Source organism: Vespa crabro, chromosome 1 (genome assembly GCF_910589235.1).
Source record: "Vespa crabro chromosome 1, iyVesCrab1.2, whole genome shotgun sequence".
In the NCBI taxonomy this organism is placed as follows: Eukaryota; Metazoa; Arthropoda; class Insecta; order Hymenoptera; family Vespidae; genus Vespa; species Vespa crabro.
In genome coordinates this window covers 18379528-18400891 of record NC_060955.1, presented here as the reverse complement: position 1 = coordinate 18400891, position 21364 = coordinate 18379528, and the positions used below count along the sequence as shown (strand labels likewise).

The 21364-nt window shown below is 33.9% G+C and overlaps 1 protein-coding gene across 1 annotated transcript in view; it reads right to left on the bottom strand.

Moving 5' to 3' along the window:
* Positions 1–21364, bottom strand: part of LOC124432631 (fat-like cadherin-related tumor suppressor homolog) — a 297052-nt gene that overhangs the window by 26467 nt on the left and 249221 nt on the right. Inside the window, exons 5-7 of the mRNA XM_046981644.1 lie at positions 12235–12341; positions 11513–11717; positions 6266–6327 (exon numbers count right to left, since the gene is read on the bottom strand). Of these exons, the coding sequence (XP_046837600.1) occupies positions 6266–6327; positions 11513–11717; positions 12235–12341 (374 nt within the window). The remainder of the gene's footprint in view (positions 1–6265; positions 6328–11512; positions 11718–12234; positions 12342–21364) is intronic.

The following is a 21364-nucleotide window of genomic DNA, read 5'->3' as shown; positions in this document are numbered from 1 at the left end:
CTAGTATGCATATGCAATTCTAGATCGTCCGGCGCATTTGAAAGTCAATCGTACAATTGCTATTTTGACCCGGGTCAAGAGTTAATTTAAGAGTTTCATTCTACGTGCGAAATCCATAACAAAACACGTTGAAGTTCTAATTTAATGATAGAAACGTCTATTATTTCTCTCGATTCTTTTTTTTGTCTGACAGACAAAAAAACTGACATAAAATTTTTTCTTATTAGAAATAACGTGTCTAGCGATTACGGACAGGAGTATGCGATCGAGTAAAATTCTTAAACTTTAAAAATATGTTTGCTTCATTTTCGAAAATGATCTACACGAATGCTATCGTCATTTCGATTCATTTCTTGTCCTATATTTAACGTGCGTGAATATCTACCTACTATTCATATTTGAACGTAATGAACGTGGCATCTATTTTCTATTTCTTAAAGCTTTTGTGGCGCGAATCTCGCGTAGTTTAACCATCCTCCAAAGACGCTGAGTTAGCGCGATATTTTCCCTTTCTCTTCTTCTCGTTCCCTTTATTGTCTCTGCACCGTTCCAGAAATTGGCGTGTATTACATGCAAGCGAAGCTACGTGCTTATATATATATATATATATATATATATATATATATATATATATATATTTAATCACGACACGTACATACATACGTTTATACATATATGTATAGTTCAAGTATGTAAGCGTATAGCGATAAAGAAATCCCCGTGAAGGATAGCGCAAAGGCTGGCTCAACCGTCCTTATTAATATACGCCGTGCCTGTTGGAAACGCTCGGTTGTACCGCCCCTGAAATATGAAGGCGAGTACAAAAAAAAGAGAGGGAGAGAGAGAGAAGGTCCAAGGGGGTTAGTTTGAAAAAGAGAACGACGTTGTGAAAAATAGTAGCGATTAATATAACAACGGTAAAAAGCTTTAGCAACGTAGGTACTTTTAAGTCCTCGATAAATACTCACTGTGATTAAACAGTTACATTTTTGTTAAGACAATTTTTCTCTTGAGTCTTTCATTACTTTGTTAGATCTTGAAAGAATTGTGTCGTTTCCGTGATTGTCTTGACAAGAATAATGATATACATGAAATGGAACTTAACTTAGAATAGATTAGATATATAGATTATATTTATTAAATATATATTTATTTAGAAAATTCTTATGGATTTTAATTATGATAATAGCATATATATATCGTTAGAGAACAAGAAAAAATATGAAGACGAGACTTGCATTATCGTTCGGATAATTTCGATATTTTGTCAAATGGACACTCAACAATCCCTTTTCTAGTAAGCGATTTTGGATAAAGTTACTTTGAATATTATAAATAGGAATTTAAATTACAGTCAGGAACATAAAGAGTTCATTATATTTGAAAAATTAAAATACGGCTAGAAAAAAAAAGTAGAAAAATTTGATTTATGGATATCACGAATTTACTGATTTCTATCAAGGGTACTTAGTAAAATTGATTTACAAATTACGCTTTATATCGTAAGTATTCAAGACGTCTTCCCCTTTTATCCAATATTTCTAGAAACAAACAACATTGTTACAACGTTATGTCTAAACGAAACGTCTACGATTTACGAGATATAAAAAGAAGTAGCTGAAAGTTGGAGATACAGTGCTGCATGTAGGAAAAGCGATTTCTGTCTGTCTACGTATATACCTCGTAGGAACGTGAGCGCAACCTCGTAAATCATGATGGGAGTTATGAAAAAAGGCGAGCTATGGTTTGCACAGTAAATTCGATTCGGCGTGTCTATATACGAAAGGACGGAAGTTCTACTTGCATCCGTCCTCCTCTATCGCGATATATTGGCATTGGCGGAGAATATTGGCACGGAGATAAATGAGTTATGATGATCGACGAATTTCTCTTATATATATATATATATATATATATATATATATATATATATACATATATATATACACACACACACATATATATATATATACACATATTAGCGAATTTATGTAGTTACGGTGGTAGTGCATAGATAAAGTTTTTGGAAATGAGAAATGAAACAAGAAAATTTGAAAATAGTAGAATTTGAAGCGAAAGCAATCCGGCTCATATTTAGTACTCGTTAAATTCGATTAAAAACATAAATAAGCTATGTTAATGAGCCACATCGAGCGACTCTGAAGAGCCTCCTAAAGCGATTTCTTCTTTTCGAAGGTAAAACCGTTCCAGTTAGATAGTGGATGGAGGAATGGATCCATGTAATGACATCCAACGAAATTGAAGGAATACGAAGGAAACTAGATTAGTCGTCGAGAAACTTCTCGTCAAAGCTCAGCGTGGTCCATTTTGAAATGGTCGGTGGAATTTCTGCAAACAAGAAATTCTCACGAATGAAATCATATTCTGTTCGTCTCACTCGAAATCGGCTTTCGTGATTACGAAATTGTATTCGTACTACGGGAAACGATATGCTTCACTTTTCGGAATATAGTAGAAGTTATAAATCAGTGAAATATCGAAAACAACTGAAATCTTTTCGATAGCTTTAAGGAAAACAATATCATTCGATCATGCGTACCCATTCGATTAAAAAAATGTTCGAACAAAATAATAGGAAATGTAAGAGTTATTAAGATCGATTCAACTTCGCGATATTTCCAATTTGTTTTATCTGTTTTTATAAAAGTGCAATAATATTGAAGAATAGATGAAGACAAGCAAGATATTCAGATTCAAGAATTACGGAATTACGTAAACTCTCGTATCTTGCTAGACTAACTTAGGGAATTTCTAAATACCTTCGAAGATTGTAAAGTTCATTCACGATAATTAACGTTTTAACTTGCTCATACTTTAAATAGTCTATAAGATTTGCGGCATGATACAAAGAAAAGACCGAAGAAAGACTAGACGAGTTTTCTTCCTTTACTTTAGTTTGAGTTTTGTTGAGTTGAGTGATCGGTGGCGCATGTGATAATGTTGAAGTCGATAACAAACAAGGGTCTTCGCCGTCTTCTACTCGTCGACAAGTTTCACCATCAAGGTGAAACACTATGAGAGAGTAAAGCTCGTGGTGTGTATCTCGCCAACTTCAAGAACTTTAGGAGAAAAGAGACAGGAAGTGTGTGTGTGTGTGTGTGTGTGAGAGAGAGAGAGAGAGAGAGAAAGGATCTCATCGTGTGTATCTTAGCAAAAAAACTTATTTGTTGCCTGCTTTTATAATTATCGAGTTTACAAATGATACGAAGTTCGCAAATTTGTTGACCATCTACTTCAATTTTTTTTTGTGCCAGAATGCTCAATTTATTTCTACTCGTTCGTATAATTAATTAATTAATCATGAATCTACAGATTGCTATGAATTCGATTACGACGAAAAAACGATCTTCCGTCAATAATGTATTAGATATCAAGATGAATGGTTTTGATGAAGGTGTGAAGGAATTCGACCGATCGATGTCTCGAAGAAAGAATCAAAACCTTCATTCAATGCGAGTCTATTCTATGCGAGATTAAGCGAATCGATAAATCTTCGTTACATGGAAGAACAAACTACGATGTATTCCAAAGGCCACAGCTCGTTCTACACGATCGAATTCAATTACACTCGCTATCGATCGAAGCCAGTCCCGAGAAAGTAGCCTTCGTTCTTGCGGAAGTGAACAACCGTGCCATGGCTCTTTAGTTATTTACCAAGAGTAAACAGACGGTTGTTTAATAAATTCTTTCCACAGTCGATGCTTTGCTACTGAATTTGAAACGGAAGTGAGAATACAAATGGAAAACATTTCAATTGTTTACCTTACCTAAATGTTTCCCTATAAAGTAGATAGAAACATTCTATATTCGAGTAAAAATAATCATTTTAATTAAATTTTGGAAGATTATAATAGCAGCGTAAAAGGATTATTGATTTTATCCAATGGTTTCTAATTTTTTAAGTGCGATGTAACTGTAAAAAAAAACAAAAAAAAAAAAAATAAAAAAAGAAGTAATCCTATTATTACTACGCCATATTTTTACAAAATTGCTAAAGTTTCCAATCTTTTCTATCCACTTAAACAAAACATGATAATGTCTTTAGACAACGAGAAGAGAAAAAGAGGAAGAAAAAAAAGTTAGAACTTCTTTCAATCCTTGATCTCGATACAACAAGCAAAAGGCAAGCTTCGTACTATTCTTCGATGGCGGTCCCTGGAGAGAAGAGGAGGAAATGAGGATAGAAAGAGTGGGGATGGGAACCTCTCTCTTCATTCGTTCCGTTGCGTTCCTCAATTCTCTTTTTTCTTATTCTCTCTTCTTTTACTCTTTAGCCTCGCCGTCCGGCACTTGGATTTCCTTCGCACTTCCTTTTCCTTCTTCGTTTTTCTCCTCCTTCCTTCTCCCTCTTTCCTCGTTCTCATCCGATCTCAGAATGCCTCCTCAAAGCTGTTCCTCCTCTCACTTTCAAGTCAGGAGATTCACCTCATTTTACTTTTCAATCTCCAAGAGGATACGATTTTCTTCCTCATTTCCAGTCTGACAATATCAAGGGGTGTGGACGTAAATGGTGGGAAAAGCCTTCTCGAAAGAGAGAGAAAGAGAGAGAAAGAGAAAGAGAGAGAGAGAGAGAGAGAGAGAGAGAGAGAGAGATAAGAGGGAGAGAAAAGATGCATTAGCAATCTGCCTATCTACCTGTTAGCGTTAGCACACTGTTAGGAAATTCGATTTGTCCGAACGACTTCGACGATGTTAAGTATTGGATCCTGTCGCGAAGGACATCCGCTTCCTTCTCAAAGAAAACTTTTCTTCGTCGATTTTCTTTTCTTGTCTTTTTTAATTTTCTTTTTTTTCTTTTTTCTTTCTTTTTTTTTTCTTTTTTTTTTTGATCGAAGAACTGATTTAAAGAAAAGAAAAGATACGAAGATATCATTTTCATTTTTCTTCGACGAAGTAGAAAATTATCTTTTATATAACTTTATAATATATCAGGATCAAAATTAATATTTATTTATAATTTGACGTATCCCCTTTATTTTTGGCGTTCTCTAATAAAATTTTCATTTTTATCTTGATAATTTAATCGTTTACGTTAATAATATTTATATACGTATGAATTTCACACACGTGCATTTATATTCAATTTAATGGACGAATTGTTCCTTTCGAAACTCATAATTATAAGTACTATATACTTATACGCGAAACTTAATTTTACGATAATTGATATTGCGAATGAATACTTATCAATGTGAAATTTTGTAAATAGAATATGAACAGAATGGAAATAAAAATACGAAGTATATTTTATGGCACAAACGAGACATGTCACATTTACACGTTGGTGTAATATTTAGCAATATGCTTTGGTAGTTCGAATGCATTGTTATAAAATAAAATAAAGAAATATCACGGGTGTTAATCCATAAAAAGAAATATCATTAGTGTTAGTTCATAAACATTGTAGGAGAAAGACAGGAAATAATATGTTGTCTCGTCGGTGCTACGAAAAGGGGAACTTTGTTGATGTAATTATCCGGGCGTTGCTAAGCACCGCGTAATTTCGAATAGAAATTTTCTCTCTCTCTCTTTCCCTCCCCCCTCACCCTCTGTCTCCCTTTCTCTTTCTCTCTCTCTCTCTCTCTCTCTCTCTCTCTCTCTCTCTCTTTCCTTCTCTCTCTGGGAAATCCGATATAGGTACAATCTCCTATATCCTGTATTTCACTCCACTGAGCCAACTTACCCGTCTCAACTCCTTTCATTTCACTCACTCATTCTCTCTCTCTTTCTCTCTCTCTCTCTATCCTCCTTGCGTACCACTTGTATACTTCTCTTCCTCCCCTGAGCGTCAACTGGCAAAGTGCTAATTACGCGTGCATATACACCGACGTACGATTATACTTAACGTAAGATGATTATTCCACCGAACCTATCTTACTAGGATTAAGGACTTCTAATCCCTCCTTCGCGTCTCGTTGAGATCCTTCTAAGATTGTGCTAAGATGTAATAGGAAGGATAGGAGGATATCAAATGAATTTGGAGAAACGAAAACTTAATCTGAATTAATTGAAGAAGGATACCATCGAGAATGGTTACGTATTCGTGGCTTTGTGTGATCAAGCGATTATCCTTCGACTTACTCCCAGGAGAATTCGTATATTACGCAAGCGTCACAAGCATCTCTTTCTTGGTAATTAATTGATTAAAACGATCATAGAAATTGGAATTAGTTTCCCGTTTCAATGAAAAATCTATTTCTGTCGAGAATATACCAACTGGTGTTAAAGAATCGTTATTTCATACCTCTAAAACGTGCTCCGCTTGATTCTCTCGATCCAATTTTCTACCGCTCGTTGTGATCAAACCTGAAAAAGCAATGATATGATTAGACAAACGTAAAATTGAACTTATATTATTTGACGAACTTTCCACATAAATGTATTGGATTACGGATCGAACAAATATTTTAATTATAATTATTTCAATCATCATGATTTAATCAAATTGATATTAATAACATATATATATATATATATATATATATATATATATATATATATATACATATGTTTAATATGTATTTGTAATAGCTCACGATACTATTAAAATTCAGAAATTCAGTATAATTTAACCATGCAATTTAAATTGAGTTTACCGACCCACGAACGGTCAGATTAGTTTTCTTTATCTTTCTCGTTTATCATACATCCTTCATTCTTATCATAGATATTTAATCCTATATTCATGATAAAAATATGATGACTTAAAAAAAAAAAAAATGTTTATAATCCGAAAGTTTCAACACGTACGTTTATAAAAGCTTACTATGAAATCGTTTTACGATTTAACGGTATTAAAAAAAAGTTTCTAGTTTATGTGAGCAATGGAAAAAGGCTTAAAAAAATATATGAGAATTACCATTCGACCCTGATTTGCGGCTAAATGGAAAGACCTCTATTAACGAGACGAAGATCGATTCGCTGGTACGTTTTCATCGAGATTTTGCAGAAATGTCGATTGGATCAAGCGTCGATTCCCCTTCTTCTATTTCGTTCGATCCTTCTCTCACTTGTTCTTTCTTTCTATTGCTAACACTACTACCACCGATAGCCGTATTTTATTTTACGCGTCACAAATTTCTTTCATCCTCGCCAAGTGCTTCGTTTGAAAACTCGTTCAACGAAAATTCGAAAATCGATAGAATCTCACTTCCCCTTTCCCTTTTCTCCCTCTAGCTCGTTTTAATTTTTTCGAATAAACGATTTTCATTTTCTATCTACCACCGTAGGAATTTTCTATAAAAAAAATTCAACTTGTCGATAAAAGGATACAGTAGGAAATTATTTTTATGTAGAAACACAAAAAGAAAAACGAATCCACAGAAGTTAAAGATATATACTTATTCGAGTATTAACTAACAGATAAAAGTTTTACACTAATCAGCTTACAAACGTACAGAGTTATAGAGATTTATAAAATACATCCTCGGAAAATAACTCTAAAATGAAATGTATAGATAGTTTTTCATAAAATTTCAACATATTAAAGGAATTTCTCTATTATTCTGTTCGACAACTAACAACAAAATTAACAGAGGTTATAAACGAACTTCCATTCGAGTATATATAACATTTTACGGTGTAAACGGTGTATTATATAGAAATCATGTAAGGGAAGCTTGTCAAAGTAAAAATAATATTTTGTAAAGCAATCGATGTAAGCAACGACGACGAAGCCCTTTTAAAACGATGCCTTGTACTAAACAAGAGTATTTTTTCTTTTCCTCATTTTATTCCTCTCTTTTCTCTTTTTATTTTTATCTCTTTTTATTTCTATTCTTCTTTCTCTTTAACAATTTTCTAAGGTTTCCGTTCACAGGTTACAAGGAAAATAGATTTGATATTCAACCGTAAGAATCACTAATCAAATTAGAAGGAAGCCCGTCCTCTGTCGTTCGCGGGGCGACCCCATAACTGCGAAGGCACGGTCACCCATTACATTTGTGAATAGTTTCATGGTATGGAGAATTTTCGAGCGAAACTGTTACGAACCAACTTTGAAACGACGATATCAACGTCGACTGCTGCCCAATAGAATAGTACTTTCTATTTGGGTTAACGACTTCGTATTTTCCCTTACAGATAACGTTAGACTATAACTGATTATGATTTCGAAGGTACGTGAACGTTTCCTAATATACTAATCTTTACTTTCGATTGTCCCTAACGGCGAAGAAATTCTAATTCCAGTTGAAATTTCTAATCAGAAATTTCTGAACGATAACATCGTTGTAACGCACGTTAGAGAAATTTTGAGTTAAGATTAATGATACTCTTAGCTAGTAACTTCGAGTTGTTATTAATTACGATCACGAAGATTAAATGTTGCTTCTCGAAAGTTGTTCGTATTTATCTTTGATCATATACAACCATAAGATCTATGAATTTAGGTTAATAGCTTTGTATTGTCGAGCGATAACGTTACAACGTTGATAATTGTAGCTTTCGAGAGATTAGACGATAGTTTCTTTGTCTTTAACATGTTAATTGTATTTGATGAGATGGCAATTTTTTGTGTTATATAATTTGAGATAACAATAAAGTAAAAAGAAAAAAAAAGAGTAATAAAATTCACTTGAAAAGGACTATACATAGTACGATCGATAAAATATTTAGAAAGATTTAAGTAGGTAAAGTATGGGCAAATGATGTCAGTGTTGATTCATGTTATTTTTGATTGTTAAATAATACTTTTTGTCTGAAATAACTTTATGTGAAATTTCATTATATGAAGTTTAAGGGTAAGAAAGCCTAAACTTTATCATTTTTTTTTCAGTTAGTAAAGATATATGAATAAAACAAAATAGAAAAATAGCTATAGTACAATAGGACAGAACACGACATGGAGACGACGCGGAAACGATGCGGAAACGACGCGAAGACGACACGGAGAGTATGCGAGTTCATGATACAGACACGATGCAGATACGATACAGAGATGACGCGGACATGGTACGACACGGAATGAAACAGAACAGAACGGAACTGCCCTGTCCTGTTCTATTGTATTGTAATTTTTCTATTATGTTTCATTTAAATATCTTAAATATTGTTTGTCGATATATTCATCATATCTTAATTTTTACAACGTAGATATACATTTTAAAAATATATCTATATAATTAACAAGTTAATGATAAAGAAAAAAAGAAGGACACTTTGATTTTGGTTAATAGCGTTAATCTTTATAATGGACGATAGGCTAATATGAATACTAATTTTAAGAAGCGAGTTGAAATAGTAACACTTATGAATTTCCACTTGAAATATTTCAACGATCTTACATGAGTTCTCATGTAACATATCATTGCTTTGAATGTTCGAAGGAAAATCTAGCATCCCGTTCGGTCGACAAAAATTTTTCACACGGTTCAACGAGTGTGCGGTCATTGCGATTCCCGATTTCCTTCCTTCCTTCCTTCCTTCCGCTTGTCGGATTCGCGCTGACTTGGAGATTTCTCATAGCTATTTCCAGTAAGTATGAAAGAATGGAACTGGAAATGAGAGAAAGAAGAGCGCGAAAGTCTCTGATAACCGTAATAACTGGATTTTTCGTTGTGAACGGACGAGTGGAAAAGTAAGAGAAAGAAAGAAAGAAAGAAAGAAAGAAAGAAAGAAAGAAAGAGAGAAAGAGAGTCCGTTTAAATCCATCGACGAGAACCGACGATATCGACAAGTTCGTGAGATTTTCTCGCTGACAGTGTAAGAAGAAAAGAAGTGCACGGTAAAGCGTCATCGACAATTCTTTTCCTTTCATCTATAGTATCGTTCGAGATGGACTCATCATTTGTTTCGTATCGATAATGCCCTCTGGTATTTCACGGTGAGAAACGAAAATAAAAAGTAGGATGGCACCGCTGATAATGGTCGTAGTTGCTAACGTGAAGAGAAAAATAGAGAGAGAGAGAGAGAGAGAGAGAGAGAGAGAGAGAGAGAGAGAGAGAGAGAGAGAGAGAGAGAAGAAATATAATAAAAAGGAGGGTTGGCTATTCCGTAGTGCACATTTAAATAATTGCTTTCATCCCTGCGTTTTCATCCCTGATTCTTTTCTATCCTTTTTCTTTCTATTTCTCTGCTTCTGTATCTCTCTCTTTTTTTCTTCAATCCTTACGTGGTGAGACATGTCAGCATATTTAAGTTCAAAGTTTCACGTATATTTATTTGTCTGAATTTAGAATAATTTCTGTAAATATCAATCTTCTTCAATAAAATATATTTCTAATTTGATTTCTCGATTAATATATTTAATCTATGATCAATGAACAACGATATAAATACGTAGAGTTTAACGTATTTGTAAATTTATATAAATTATTTAACGAAGTACTATAATTCATCTGCAATCATTATACATTAGAATGATATTTATACTAGCACCAACCTAAATAATATCTATAATTTATATTAATCCTTTTGAAATATTTCGTATGGATTCGTGTTTTTCGAAAAGTCGATACATAATGTTCAATGAATTGTTTCTATTATAAATGTGTATTAGACTCCGTCAAGTTCCATAATATAATGTTTATTTTGTGGAAAAGTAATTATATCAAAATTATTTTTGATTTATTAGAAAGTATATAGCATAATTTTAATGAATTCCATTCCATCGCCATTTCCTTCATTCGATCGACATTTTTTAACAGATTATCCTCGATATAATATCGTTATTAAATAAACAAAATTTATGCCTTTTGCGTCCTTCGTGGCAATTATCTTACAAATTACGAACGCTTTTAACAATGCTATAATAAACTTTTATAAATACGATCGAAGTAAAGGTCTCACTGTGACCTCGGTTATTTGTCGATACAAAATGTTATACCCGCTTTACTCCGAGAAGAAAAGGAAAAGAACGAAGGAAGGAACAACATTCTCTTCTGTACGTTCACTTACCGAGCTTAGTATCTAACAATAAGCCGATCATATTCCAACGCGCAATTCAATATGCTCGAGGAGAGTAAATTTGATGACGAGGACGATGTTACACATGGAAGTGAATATTCTCCTTTGGTAGAAGTACAGGTTATGATAGATAATTTACGTTACAATATAAAGGAGTATTGACTTTTATCGACGAGTTCTATCTATGTACGAGTCGGTGGATAGATTTTTTTTTCTTTTTTTATTTTTCTTATCCTGAGTTACTTCTTATCCTTGATATTGATATAAACGTTGCTATAAATGTTGTATCGATAAAAGTGCTCCTTCTAGTTTATATTTATCACAAAATATTGAAAAATAATTATCTTAAAAAAAAGAAAAAAGATAAAAATATCATATTATTAGAGATAGAAAATTAAACAAGGTAGAAAGAGATAAAATGGATTAATGCGATCGATCCGTTATAACAACGTGGAAAGTTTGTCGTTAATATTTTCATTTAGTAAGTCAAGATAATAGAGATAGTAGTGGGATCTATTTTGGTAGTCGTTAATCGTATTATCAACACGATATCATGGCTATGCGAACGAGCATGCGCAAAACTTACCAGTACTGGAGTTGATGAGAAAATAACCCTCTGGATTGCCGCTGCTGATGGAAAAAGTGAATTGTTGGGGCGAGGCGTCACGATCGAAGGCTCGAATCTGCAGTACACTAACACCGGCTGGCGAATTTTCCGGCACGGAAGGATAGTAAACGGGAAGCTCGGTCAGCGGTGTATTGTCATTTTCGTCCAACACTTCGACATAAACCTGAACGCGAAAAAAGATAGAAAGAAAATAAGCGTTAGAAACAACTGTAGAACAATGAACACGCAAGGTCTTCGAATCGTTTGTTTAAAAAAAGAAAGAAAAACAAAAAAAAAAAGAAAAAGAAAAAGAAAAAAAGAAAAAGCCCTCTATACGGTCTTTTTCCTATTTTTGCTTTTACAAGCACGAATGAAAGCTTTCCTTTTACATTTGAATACCGAAAGTTCAATCCTTCGATCGTATCGTAGCTTACTACGTCATTCCTGACATTTTTTTCACACGACAAAAACAAATTTGTTTCTCGAATAAAATGTTACGTCAAGTTTTATATCGAAACTTTTAGTAACGATGATGTAAACGTGTCGATTTTAAATGACTTTGAGCAAGTAATACAAAGTATTTTAATTATTTAATGAAATCACGCGATAGAGTGAAAGTTGATTTTCATAGAAGATAAGCGCGATTATCGAGCAAATTCCGATCGTAATTATCCCCGAGGATAAGCAAATACCAAAATTACCTCTAAACTCGAACTCAAAGGCACAACTCCATGATCCTGTGCATAAACTGTTAGCCAATATCCGTTTTTCGTTTCGACGTCGAGTACCGCTTTTGTCCTTATATTTCCTGAAAAAGAAAGAAAATACAACGTCAGTGAAAATATTTTATTAAAATATTAAAACGAAATGTAAAGAAAAGTATCAAAAATCTATTGTGAATTATCGTTGCATAGCAACGAAGATCTTTACAATTGTATGATTTATGAAACGTATCGCTCGGAAGAGTTAGAGAGTTACTTTCTCCCTTTTACAAAAGGGTATGTCGTAACGTAAGAAAGAAAAGGGCTCGTAGAAAGTTCGATAACATAAGAGCTTTTCTCTTTCGCTTCCTTTTCTTTTCTTTCAACCTCTCTAACAGTGTAACTGGCAGACCGAAGGTTGCCGGTGGCATTCACGAGAGAGAAAGAGAGAGAGAGAGAGAGAGAGAGAGAGAGAGAGAGAGAGAGAGAGAGAGAGAGAGAGAGAGAGAGGGAGAGGGAGATATTTTCGCTTTGAGAGGAAGATGGCCGATGAACGTACTAAGAAGAGGAGAAAGAGGACCGATATGAAATGACGTGCATGTATGGCGAGTTGCCAAGCGAGCGTGATAGTGTAAAAATTGGACCACATTCCTGGTGTTAACACATCGTACACGCTGTTCCGCGTGTCTTCCAATCCGTTTTTGCTTTTTCAAGATAGTCCTCCCTGCCTCTACCCTCTTACTATCTTTCTAGTCTCTTTGATATTGCTTTTTGCGTTGGACTAGCGCGACTACCGGCGTAGCACTTGGTCGAGTTTATTACTTGGTATGAATTTGAAACGTACCGCCAACCTGTCCCGTAGAAAAAAAAAAATTAACTCGATACGTTAGTGTAAGGAATAGAAATAGAAAGAAAGATAAAGAAGGGAGCAAAGCGTTTCGATTAATTAAGGCCTCGTAGGAAAATGTATGAAGATCGTAAGGTAGGATCGAGCACGTTTTCGATGTCTACTATTCGAGTAGTCGTTTCCTGTTATTTCCTGTTCCTTGGGAATTATAATAAGCATGATAATCTTTCGAACGAGGCTCGCTTATAAAATTTCTAGTGCTATGCCGTGCTGCCCTTAAATGGCTGGAGTCTAAGTTGTACAGATAGTTGAAGATAGAATTTTTATTCTAGATGCGATTCTATGGAGAAGGTCCGTTACTTTTAACGAAGAACGATTATGATTCTTATCGTATTATCGGAATATTATCAAATATATATGAAATATTTCTTGGAAATTCTTCATTCTTAAACGGAACTGATTCGTACAAATTTTCTATTTCATTCGGCATTTATCGTAGATATAACTATAAAGATTCGTTTTATCGCGACTAGATGATCCATTCGTTTCGCCTAATTTCATCGTGAAAATGTCGTAAGATGGGCACGGTTTCTAACGAGGCCAGACCCTGATATGGTTGTTTGATGGTCGTGTCGTAAACCATCCGTAAGTGTCCCGGTATATGACTACCAATTTTGGTTGATCGTCTTATGAAAGGTAAGGGTAAACTAAAGGGTCCTTCGTTTTTAGAATTTCTCGCCGACAGCTGTCGCTTTACCAAAATCACTTTTGACATACGATTACGTTTGTTTATGTAATTTCTATTGGACGAATTTTGTTTAAGAAATAAAATACATTGCTAAAAAACATTTAAAATTGTTTCATACGTATATAAAGGTAACTTTCGTTATTAGGATAGTCGAAACATTCTCGAAATTGTTGCCAAAGTAACGATCGTCCTTATACGATTCCTGTTCAAGTAGTTTTCAGACTTGTAATCAAGCTGAAAAAGTGGGTAGACTAACTATCGTTTCGCAAGCTAAAACGATACCAAGAACGCGAGAAAGCGTGGTACGGACTTACAATATACATTCGTTAGCAATTTTTTCTTGGCGTGACTCAATATCACCTCATAAAAGCTTCGTGTCATTCGGTAGCACGTTCGGTGAGGGCAAATGAAAGAATCGTAGTATTCGTTTTTCCTGTGCTTTTATTCTTTGTCCAAATAACGATTGGTCCGCGTGGTCGGAAACGAAGAGCAGGAAACGATCGATGCCTTCCTCTCAAGTGAAAAAGCGCAAATCGTTTGTCCTTCGTCATTTTCAAAGTTACGACTTTCATTCTCGTTTTTGGTCTCCCCCTTTCTTTTTTTTTTTTATTCCTTATTCTTCCTCATTGAAATTCATTCCTCATTTTTCTTTTCTTTCCTTCGAAGACGTCGAAAAATCTATCGTTCAGAATTTACGTGATAAAATAAAAAAGGGGAAAGAATGGAAAAAGAAGTTCTTATATATTCTATTTCTTTTTCTTTTTTTTTTCTTTTTCTTTTTTTACTAGCTATCTATGTTTTCATCCAATCACACTGGATTCGAGGAGAATCTAAATCTTGATAGGTGATATATAAGAGTCACCACAAATTTCCTGTGTCGTTACTTATAGAAGCACCTTATATGTACACAGTTGAAGGAAATATCTGTGAATCCCTTTAAAAGTTTTAAGAAGCGCAGGGAACGTAAAGGAAATGGCAAAGACAACCACGAAAAGGAAAAGAACTTTAGAAGATACGGAAGGGATAAGGACTCTGAGGGCCCTTTTCGCGGAGGAAGAAGCGGCTCGAATTCCCCGGATGAATCGTCACGATGTTACTTAATAGCTTGAAAATACTTCTCATTCTATCTTTCTCACTTTTTTTACTATTTCGAAGCGATGCTTTTCTTTCAACGATGGTTCATTTGCGACGAAGAAGAGATACCATCGACTACGAAAAGCTTCTTATGAACGATAAGGCGATTGATCTCTTCTCTTGTAGTCACTTGTGCAACCTCCGTTGTAGTCTTTATCGTATCATTTAAGTTACAAAGAGGAAAATTAAATGTGAGAGGATAGTTCCTTCCCTTTCCTTCTCTTCTCTTCTTTTCTCTTCTCTTCTCTTCTCTTCTCTTCTCTTCTCTTCTCTTCTTTTCTCTTCTTGAACCTGAACGCGATGTTGATGTTGCATCTTCGACGTAGCTTCTCGTCTGAAGCTAAGGAATCTTGTTTAAGAATTTTCTCTCGCTTGTGCCTTTCAAATTACCGTAGAGTTGCTTTCTACTTTATCAAGTTACCGCTAATAACAATTTTAATATCAAAAGTAATGCGGTTAATGGATGTGCGGTTTAAAAGCATTCGCTAATGAATGATCAAGTTCATCAAAAGATTTCTATCATTTTATATTTTTATAACAGGATCATGTAACAATGTAAACTCTTGTATCTCGTTTCGATGAATAAATGTCTATTCATCGAAAAAAATTACCCACTATTTTTCCGATCTTATCGATCTCGAAATAAAGTACCACGAATATGCTGGCAAATGTGGATGTAGAATTCGCTAAACTCTTGACGTAGTCACGAAACTCAATCATATTCATCTTTATCGAGATCAGAATGTATAAGTCCCACTCAAAGCTTCGAAATCACCGATAGCATTTAAATCGCCAGACTTTATTCGTTCTCCGCTTTCCTTTCGACTCAACAAGATGCAATCGATGTTATTTACGAAAAGAAGGAACGTTGAAGATTTGACGAATCAATAAAAGCGAGGAAAAATATTAAGAAATTTCAAGAATGAATAGAAAGCTAAGCACATATGATGATTTGAAATTTCATATTAATGTGTAATATGAAATTCATCGGACCATTCTATGAAATGAAATTTAAATCGATTTCATTAATTCTTATAATTCTCCATCTGTTATATTTGATTAATTTTTTTTTCATCTTCCTCTAAGAAAAGTTTAAAAAGAATGATCTCTCTCTCTCTCTCTCTCTCTCTCTCTCTCTCTCTCTTCTTATTCTCTCAATGAAAAAAGTTCTTGCTCTTTCATGAATCTCAATATTCCAAAGCTGATATCAATTTCGTTTCACACTGTGCTCTTCGCGATGGAGCGAAAACAGCGTGAATTTGTTTCAAAGGGAAGTTCAATTCGAATCAACGTCGCGAACACATTCTCACATCGCCGTTATAATGCTTCTTTGCAAAACAAAGTTCCGACGCTTCTGTTCTCTCATCGAATACGTATCGATTCGGCCAAGAGCATCGTTGAGCCTCCTTCGTTCCTTCTACCTTCGGATAGAAGAAAATTTGAAATCACGTTAAGCCAATACAAGCCCAGAGCTCTGTGTTGCTCAAAAGTTGCTTCCAAATCTAACGCTGATACGAAAGTTAGTTTCAACGATGTTTCTTCCTTTTAGCGATATCCGTACCAGGAAGAGTGAGAAAGAAAGAGAACGAGAAAGAGATAGGGATATATGTATATGTATATATATATATATATATATATATATATATATATATATAGAGAGAGAGAGAGAGAGAGGGAGAAAGAGAGAGGAAGAGATATAGATAGATAGATAGAAGGAAATAAAGAAAGAAAAGAGTAAAAGGGAAACGACGAAGGGCTAGAAGAAGAGTTTCAAGCTTCCCACTGGACTGGAACCGATAGAACCTTGGAACATTCCGAGGAGCTGCGAAAATTGCTGCGCCCCAAATGTCTTTGGCAAGCTCCCGCGAGTGCTATATAATCGTCCCTTCTTTAATCTATATATTTTTCATTTTAGTAAAAATAAAATAAAAAAAAAAAGAAAACAAATAAAAGAAAGACATTTAGGGAGTGAAAAAGAAAGGAATGTATGAAAAAGTAGAGTATACCGACGTTACTTGTCGCAAGTAAATTCTCTATCCTAATTAAAAGGTATTTTTTACGAAAGAACGAAAACTACATTCTCTTCTCTTCTACTTTACTATATACCATTTTACGCTCGTTCAACGTTAATTAAGAATTCGCACGAGATGACTCTTCGTTAGAGCTATTCGTATTTTCGTCTTTCAATGAAACGAATATGGAGCGAGTTTATTAATTCTTCCTACACGTATATATCTACATATGTACGATATTATATGATTGACGTTTTTTAAAAAAAAATTTTTTTTTATATTTGACTTAAACTTCAATTAATTTTTATGGCACGCTTATATATATCAGAAATTATTATCGTACTAATTATGATGCATATCATATAGAGATAGAAAATATTCATTTAAAAACTTTGTCGCGTAAGTGATCACATTATCAACTTTTCTTTGTTACGATCAAAAGTGTCTTTTTTTTTTATAGTGGTTTTAAAAGTGGTATTACATGTCACATGACTCTTTTTGTTCGAAACATTTACCAGGTCACTCTGATACGAAGTTTTGTATTTTGTGATGACTATGGTTGGAACGTTCTATCGCGTATCTATCCAACCGAAAAGGTATTCTATATCGCTTTGTAAAACCTTCTGAAGTAAGTGAAAATACATTGTTGGCGAACGTATTGCAAAGATGAAAAGGCAATGTCGGACATCGGCCGTATGGCTTGCTATCCTGTGGGAAAAAGCAGAGGAATCTTCAAGGGAATAGAGTAAAGCGTATCATTTGAAATGGTTCAACCGACACACCTATGGTTTCCTTGCAAACTGAAAATGTTTCAATTTCGTAGAAAGGAAAATTCGTTTAGCGAGTCAAATATATAAATTTATTTCTCAACTCGTCTCGTTAATTTAAAAGAAAATATCAAGGTTTTCTAATATATTCGTAACCAATTTTATTTTGTTTATATTAAGTAATTAACGGAATGAGCCAATAAAAATAATGAGAAAGATAAGTGCTGATTATCTTTTTATATTCGTTCTCTCTTCCTTTATTCTAACGAGATTTTCTATTGGCCATTTACACAACCTTATTATCCGTAGATACGTATGTAAAATTCATTCAAAGATTTTGGTGTCTTACACCGTGGGGATCTTTTGAATTTTACACTAGAGCGGAATGTTCTAAAGTAAAGGACTAAGCTCGTTGCTCACACGAAGCCGCGGTAATAAAGTGTCATTATGTGTCCTAGAGTGGTACTACTGTACGTAAGTGGAATGTAATACCAAGGTAAGAAGAAACATGGTAGAATATCGAGGATATTATTATCGCAATAGGATTGCTAGCATCCGCCACTTGCGAATTCCATAATATTATCTGAAACTGGATATTAAAACGGAACTTAATATTGTATCTAGATTCTCGATTATTGTTATCTTAAATGTATCTGCATGTTTTCGAAATTTTAAAACTTTCGCATTCAGGATTAAGTCTTTCAATTATTTGCTTTATACCATCGAATTTTTACGATTTTTATGCGTGATTGATTTGCAATTACTAACAAACGACCAATTGTAAATTTTGACATTGATAAAAAATATTTTACTATATATAAACAAAGAAATTTTTGTCGTTGTTTTCGGTTCTCTTTGTTTAAAAATTTGTCTATTTTAATTTTTTGTTTGATGAAAATATCAATTCTTCCTATCTTAACTTCTTCTATAGATATTATTTATGAAATTTATTTATAAAATTATTTTAATTTAAATTGAATTACTTTGGTTTAAGTTTTGTATTTCGTTAATTTAATCTTTCTCGACGTAGTAGTATTTTAACGATGATAACCGTATACTTATCTCCTTACGCTTATCCATGTATCCAAAAGTGGCACGTTCAGAGTCCACCTCGTTCCACTTTTATTACGTATGAGACAGGAAAAGATCCACTTTGGTATCAACAATGTCCGCCAATGCGGAAGGAATCATTTCGCTTCCATTTTACTTTTATAATGCGGCAGCATTTGCGACACGAGAGCATATTTATATCGTATGTAAGGAGATGAAACATGAAAGGTAGTTAAGCTGACAGATGAAGAGGATCGTGTCTGGTTAAGAAGCTACTGTTCCGACCACTCCTATTTCTTGGGTGGCCTCCTAAAGTGACTCTTCTCTCCTCCCCCTCTGTCCTCTCCTCCTCCACCCATCCCTACCTGATTCCTTCCTCTCACCTTTCAACGATACACCATAAAAGTCTGCTTTCTACCGAATATCGAACGAACCAATAAGAATAACATAATATTTCATAATATAACATATTTGTGATATTAATTAATTTGTTTTTTTTTCCATAATACATTATTTTTCCTTTTGAATGACTCAATAAGATGTGCTATATGTAATAGTATATCGATATTTGACATTTACTGGAACGACTTCAAATGTAAAGTTATTAATTTATCTGAATTTTTATAAGTTATAGAAATTAATTTTTTACGTTTGCGTTTTAAAAAGCTCATGAATTAATTGAGTCAGAATGTTTGCAAGTTCGAAATGAGGAAGCTCTATGTGCTCCTTTTCATTCTAACAGTTTGACCAAATGTATTCAAACCGGAGAGAGTTTCTCATTCAACAGCATCGTAATCACAGTGTGTAAAGAGTAGTGAAACGTGTGGTAAAGTAACATTACCATTCCGTCCATCTATCTATCGTTGAAGAGTTATGGAAAGGGTCTATGATAGTAAAGGGCTGAAAGACACATCAAATTGTACAACTATTAATTAGTTTCAGTTTGGCTTTGGAATTTAGATGCTGTGTTCGTTTATATTCAAGACATAACACGTTTCTCTCTCTCTCTCTCTCTCTCTCTCTTTCTCTCTCTCTCTCTATGTTTATAGCACAAACGTTAGAAATTCTTGTGAATTTCAATAAAAACATAAAAGTTTATTAATTTATTTTGTTGTTTTGAAAATTTCAGTTATTATTTTACGTTGTTTTATCAGGTCGCGTATATCGCATTATATAATATGAAATAACTGAAATTAATATATAATTTTAAATTGGTTAACTTCAATTAAATTTAAATTGACTTTAATATTCAATAATGTTCAATGAAAATTTTTAAATCATGACAAATAATAGAGATATTTTCTATTCGACGTAAAATCGATATGTCTTATCGATTCGCGATGATATCGAAATTATAAACGATTCTCCGAATGGAGATTCACATATGGACGTTCTCGTACTACTTCTTATCGCGCAAATCCGCTCGATGTGTCACCGGCCGCTCGCTTCTCTGATTCGTGAAAATAAATCCTTTACGATATCCTCGGGAAATCCGCTAAAGAAGATAGAAAATCCGATCTTCTCCATTTTCTCGATCCTTAGATCTCGCGTGAATCTTATCGTGCTTTTTCTTATTCACTTTTTCGTTTTACTAAGAGACGAGAGATTCAAATTGAAAGGAAGCAGAACGAAGCTGTTCGAAATTATCCTGTACATTTCAAGATATCTTAAATCGATATAGTCTCGAAAGTTAATCTTAGAAAACGATACTTTAAAAATAAAACGTTTTACCGGAAATATTGACAGATATTAGCTGTGGGATGGAAAGAAAACTTAGAAAAGTACCGTTCGTGCCAATACTCACAGCCAAGAATCTTTGCCAGTAGTCACAGCCAATAATTACAAGAAGTAGTTATCGCCAACGAGCATAAAGTTGATGTTTTCTATCTTATAACGATTCTTCGCATAAATACTTGAGAATTGTTATTATTTACGTGTCAGTTAGAAATTTTGAGCAGAAAACGAAATAGAAATACTACTGACGAATTGTTCTTTCATTTTTCCGAACTAAATTAATTCATCGCCTAAATGTCTTTATCGTTTACGTTTGACAAATGAAAATATTCTTTGGTTGTGACCGAAGAAATCAAGAATTGATTTATTACATGTTACATTCGTTCGAGTATATCCTTTGAGAAGTGCCGGATTTAATTTTGACCCCGACAACCTTCCTTGTGAGACTTTGAGCTGGCTCATGCTCGTCATTCTGTATCCAAGGTAAGAGCTTCAGATATTTTATTGCTCCGTTTTGTAAAGCCGATATATTGAACGAACGATGCATCATCTTTTCGTGTCACTGCTACATATCCGTATTAACGATTCGTTGTACTTGCTTTTACGTGACCAAAATAAATCGTCGTGATTTTAGATAATACATGTCCGAAAGAACTTTTATTATTTATCTCTTCTTACTTTGTATTCCTTACTTACAAAATTCCCAGGATATCCTGTCAAAAGATATATATATATATATATATATATATATACATAATGATTTTTGTTATTATTTATTAAAGAAAAATAGAGAGACCTTTGGATTATATATAAGATTGAATGACTTTATTTTATATAC